The 5,922-nt window shown below is 37.0% G+C and overlaps 1 protein-coding gene across 7 annotated transcripts in view; it reads right to left on the bottom strand.

Annotated features, from left to right (window-relative positions):
• The window catches only part of LOC144960249 (uncharacterized), an 80,118-nt gene that overhangs the window by 14,604 nt on the left and 59,592 nt on the right, over positions 1–5,922 (bottom strand). For 5 of the 7 annotated variants that reach the window (XM_078893269.1, XM_078893267.1, XM_078893270.1 and 2 more), the window contains one exon: positions 1,355–4,325. The exons of 1 other annotated variant lie outside the window; for it this stretch is intronic. In XM_078893269.1, the coding sequence (XP_078749395.1) occupies positions 4,318–4,325 (8 nt within the window). In that variant the 3' untranslated portion in view covers positions 1,355–4,317. Of the gene's footprint in view, positions 1–1,354; positions 4,326–5,922 lie in introns of those variants that run through there. One more of the 7 variants, XR_013642813.1, reaches the window with a different exon arrangement.

Raw genomic sequence — 5,922 nt, 5'->3', positions numbered from 1 at the left:
CGCGCTCCTCTCTCTCTTTCTCTCTCTCCGCTCCTCTCTCTCTCTCTCTCTCTCTCTCTCTTTCTTTCTTTCTTCTTCTCTCTCTCTCCCCTCCCTTCTCCCTCTCCCCTCCCTCTCTTTTCTGTCTCTCTCTCTCTCTCTCTCTCTCTCTCTCTCTTCTCTCTCTCTCTCTCTCTCTCTCTCTCTCCCTCCCTCTCACTTTACCTCCCATAATTGTACATGTTCCCTCGAGGTTTCTTCTTGGAAAACAAGAAATCCAGTGACAGCTTCCTGTCGCTGACGGACATAAATTGGGGCAGTCATTTTGAACTGTCATAACTTCGCGAAGTCCCAGGTTTGAGAATTGTTTTGCCAAGATGAGGTCTTATAAATCGATCGAGATTTGAAGGACGAGTTTTCTGGCCAAATTTTTAAAATATGGGTTTTTTCCAGAGTACCGCTGATATGACACACTTCTTCAGATCTTCCAATGTCAAAGAGTTCGTGGCTATGTGTATCGGTGGTACGAGACTCGCTTTCGGATCGGAAGGTCCTGGGTTCGAGCCTGGCTCTGAGTGCAGCATAGTTGAGTCCTTGGAAAATGCTCTTTACTCCCGTCCTACTTGTAAAGCGCTTTGAGCACATTTATTATATATTGCGGTATATAAAGCTCAATTATTATCATTTATTATTACTCACATTTTCACCGTTCTCGACATTTTACTGACGTACTCCAAAGTCCAGGTTTGGTCTTTTTTTTTTTGGACAAGATTTGGGTGAAGAAGGATTTTGAGCCCGAAACGTTTCCGTGTTTGGCATTTTGTGGTCTCGCTTTCGGATTGGAAGGGCATGGGTTCGAGCCTCGCTCAGCGCATAGTTGAGCCCTTGGAAAAGCTCTTTACGCACATTCACTCACCGTACTCAGGTGTAAAATGAGTAACCTAGCCGTTAACAGCGTTGTCTCTGCCACAAAAAAATTGTAATATCGCCAACAAGCACCATGTTTCGTTTTACATGTCATTTGTGCTGTTATGGTCAGGGACCCCTTGTAAAGCGCTTTGAGCACATTAGTGGATATTGCGCTATATAAAAGCTCAATTCATTTCTTCTTTGTTTTTTTTTTTTTTTGAAGCTGTTCTATTCATTCTTGTTTATAACTTTTTACGTAACGAATGTGAAGATTTTCCCATCGTTGTCAAAGAGAGGGTTAACTCACTCAACCCTAACACCGACTATAACCGTAGTTTACCCAGGTTACTTTTACCCCATGCCTATTTATTACATTTTTCTGAGACAAATTAAAGGCGTAGTATCAAAGTTAATGTTTTTAGTTTTTACATGTTAATGTATTGAATAAAACTATCTATGTACGTGCTCGTTTTTAATACATTTATTCCAATTTTGAAAAGTAACCAAAATCTCTGGGATCGAGTAAGTTTACTCTCTCCTTACCAGCCATTTTCAGGATTTTTCCCAAAACTTCACACCCAACTAACACATAAATAGATTTTTATCACTCAAACACAATAGCAGTAAAATTCTTGCCATACATAATTTCTGAAGCAGAACGTGGTCTACAACACACAGTTCATTTTCTTTAAATTTTATGATGTACAAAAGAAATTTGAATAAGAAAAATGTTGGTTGTATCGGAACGAATGTGACGATTTTTGTATGGTTGGTAAGGACAGGGTTTAACTAACAAACACACACACAAACAAACAAACAAACAAACAAACAAACAAACAAATGAAATAAATAAATATACAAACAAATTTAGAAAGAAAAAAAAACTAATCAAAGAAACGCAATCGTTGACAAGAAAACTGCTCATTTTAAATTCATCAAACATTCAAAAACGATAAACAACAATGAAGATTCATAAGTAATTATACATACAGCCAACAGTGACACAACTAAGTCATGCCAACATTAAATTCCTTTCAACCATTGTGATATTATATTTATATCTAATCCAATTTGAATATACGCCCATTGCCCCCAACATAAAGAATACTAATAATAGCAAGAAATGAGAAGAGTTGAGAATGTCAGAAGACAATAGAGAATAACAATTTGCGGGAGTAAGACTCGAACCCGGGACCTCATTATTACGACCCCCCCCCCTACCTATCCCCGGCCCCTGGCTTTAAGAGAAACGCAAAGCCACCCAGCAGTGAGCGAGTGGTTGTTCCTCTCATAGCCAAGCGGGACCTCATTATTACGACAGGCACCCTCCACCTGCTTTAAGAGAAACGCAAAACACCCAGAAGTGATTGAGTGGTTGTTCCTCTCATCGCCAAGCTTGACCTCATTATTACGACAGGCACCCTTGTATTGAATATTTCCAGAAATCGCTCTTCTGCGCTGCGAATCGGCTTCGGTCGAGGCGCTGCCACACGGCAAGTGCGTTACATCGTGGGGTCTTACTACCTGTCCATATGTACCCGCTGTGGGCAAGAACCCGAGACGGCAGAGCATCTAGTCGAACGTGTGTTGTGACGATGCTACCCGGCGGGTTCGCGACGGTGCACGAATGCGGACCAGACTTTGCTGATTGGGTCGATCGTCATAACATAATAGTGTGAGAACCATAAGAGGCTGCTGCTGCCGTAATAAAAAAAATCCGCAAAATTTAAAAAATTAAAATTTAACCAGAAAACTCGTCCTTCAATTAATATAAATCGATTAACATGACTCTCATCGTGGAAAAAAAACCTCTCAAACTTTGAATTTTCAGGAAGTCCCAGGTTTGAGAGTCTTTGACAAGATGAAAATCACTTTAATCAATCTCTATCAGAAGGACGAGTTTTCTGGCCAACTTTCTTTTACATGTATTTTTGTTAGTTTGTTCAGTTTTACTGTACTTTTCATTATCCCAAAATCCATTCCAATACGTCACTCAATAACATAGAATAATTTATTACATTAAATACAATGTTAACTTCCATTCAAGTAAATTTATTGTCTAGAATGTTCTTTGGGGTTTAAGCTTGAAACATCGCCTTCAGAATTCATAAATAAATGTGACCCATCCTCCCAAAAACGGTGTTAAGTCTGAGTAAATAAACCAAATTCTATTTACAAAATCTAGTTTTACCCGAAGAAGGCCAAAGGCCGAAACGTTGTTTACTTTGCGCTGTTGTATCTTTTATAAGAGTCATTTTGACTCCGTTTATCTTACTAACCATTCCAAGATCTTATTCCAGAAAGGACGGTAGAATTAGAATGTCGGGTGTACCAGGTACCAAAAAAAGGGTTACAGTCATCGTCATATCAGATTCATGACCAGAGATGCGAGATCTTCGTATCGGCAACTTTCTAAAATGTGACCCTCCGTCGCAAAATGGTATTATGTCGGGATGATTCAGACCCCAAAAAGTGAATTTAGAGATAAATTGATGAGAAATTGGACTTTAGAAGATTTTGCAAAGCAAGAAATAGTCTTTATACTCCACCATAACGTACAGAAATTATACCCAAGTTGGATATTTGTGGCTATGAATTCAATTTCCCTTACCGAGTGAATACCGACATAATACCGCTTTGATACGGTGGGTCACAAATGATATTTTTAATTCAGAAAAGTGAGTGGAGCAGGCATTTATGTTGATAACAACAAGAGATGAAGTGGGTAGAAGAAAAGTGCCAGAAGACAATAGAGAAGAAAAATTTAGCGGCGGTGATGGGGGTTCATTGAACCCCTATCACCGCCGCGAAATTTTTCTTCTCTATTGTCTTCCGGCACTTTCCTACTCACTTCATCTCTTGTTAAAATGGTATTTGCTGTCCCTTATAAAGCACACAATAAAACACCCAATTTTCACAATAAATAATAATTTTATCGCAAATTCTAAAAATAATTTCAGCATCTAAATCACACAAAAACTTAATACCGTTTAGAGGGGTTGGCAACAATACTGCTGCACTCGTAAATAAAAAATAATTATCCAACAATTATAATTAAAAATTTTAGTCAGAAGACTCGTCCTTCAATTAAAAAGAAACCGACCGATTAAAATAAACCCCTTCCCATCTTGTCAATGCAAAGACTCTCAAAACTGGGACTTCAAAAAATAATTCCAGGTTTGAAAATTGTTGAAAAGACAAGGTTCATCTAAATCGGTCGGTATTTGAAGGATGAGTTTTCTGGCCAAAATTCTGAATAAGAGTCTTTAAATTTTTATTTTTTTTTTCAAAGTGCGGCTGAATAACCAATGACTAAAATCAAATCAAGATAATAATGACGTCATCAAAAGTCCTGAGTTGCTGTAGAGTCCCGATGATGAAGGCGTACTCACAGGGTGATCACGTGATATGTAGAGGGTCATGTGACTTTCACGACACTATTGGGGAAAAAAAAGTAAAAGTGTGAGGTATATATGTATATGTATATATATATATATATATATATATATATATATATATATATATATATATATATATATATATATATATATAAATGAACATTTCAAGAGTAATTATGATTATTTAACTTCTACAACGTTGTTTCAAGCGTTAGCTCTCATCAGGAAGTGGAAGTGAAAGTAGATTGTTGTGTTTTTCGTATTTTTCTACATTCGTGTTTATGGAGGTTCGTAATTACATAAAGGGTGTTTGTTTCTATGTCTGCATGAGAATGTTAGTTCGTTTCTATATATATAAAGTATTTCAAGTATAATTATGATCAACTTGTACAATATTGTTTCGAGCATTCGATCTCATCAGGAAATGAAAGTGAAAGTGAAAGTAGACACAAGAATCTACTTTCACATTCACTTCCTGGAGAGATCGAATGCTCGAAAAAAATATTATAGCATTTGATCATAATTATATTTGAAATATTTTATAAGTAGCTCCTTTTATCAAAAAATTGAGTACTGACAATACATGCTTTTTTTTTTTTTCTTTTTTTTTATCATATTTTTATCCTCCGCGAGGACGAGAGACGCATGCGCACAACCAACATGACGTTCTCTCTCTAATAACTTTTCCGCCGGTGACGTCACAGACTGGGTGACGTCCAATCAAGGGACGCTACTCTTCTGCTAATCTCATTCTCTATAAATAGTCTCAACTTTAACTCTTTCCTCACCAGCCATTTTCAGGATTATCCCCAAAATTTCACACCCAACTAACACAAAAATAGATTTTTTATCACGCAGTTAAATTCCTGCCATACATAATTTCTTTAGCTAAACATACTCTACAACAACACACAGTTCATTTTCTTTAAATTTTATGATGTACAAAAGAAATTTGAATAAGAAAAATGTTGGTTGTATCGTAACGAATGTGACGATTTTCCTATAGTTGGTGAGGAGAGGGTTAACACACAAATGGACGCAGATAAAATCTAAACTTTCAAATCACTGATAAAATAAAGATAAAAAACAAACGAAGATAAGAATTGAATTGTAAACTTCAATGTATGAGACTAAGAAAGACACCGATTATTTTCGTTTATTCACCGTATAAATTAACTAAGCCATTCACAAATATCTCATTCGTAGTTAGTGTTTCATTCGTATTGGTTTGTTGATAAAGGGAAAACACGAAACGTCCACAGTATTTGTCTTCGTCTAATATATTGAAGCTTACAATTCATTACTTATCTTTTTTTTTTCCCTTCGAGCTTCAAACAGCGACTATGCGGTCTTGTGGTATGACACTCGCTTTCGGAACGGAAGGTCCTGGGTTTGAGCCTCTCTCGGCGCATAGTTAGTTGAGTCCTTGGAAAAGGCTCTTTACTCAATTTCTCTCACCGTACTCAGTGTTAAAATGAGTACCTGGTCGTTATTAGCATTGTCTCTATCCGAAAAATTGTTATATCGCCTAAATGGTGTCATATTTTGTCCTAGATGTTAAATTTTGTTGTTGGACAGGGACCACTTGTAAAGCGCTTTGAGCACGTTTAGTGGATATTGCGCTATATGAAAGCTC

The sequence above is a fragment of the Berghia stephanieae genome, chromosome 15, assembly GCF_034508935.2.
Source record: "Berghia stephanieae isolate SIO BIC M18660-M18661 chromosome 15, UCSD_Bste_1.3, whole genome shotgun sequence".
Taxonomy (NCBI): Eukaryota; Metazoa; Mollusca; class Gastropoda; order Nudibranchia; family Aeolidiidae; genus Berghia; species Berghia stephanieae.
Note: the sequence above shows the minus strand (reverse complement) of the source record. Positions and strands in the feature narration are given on the sequence as shown.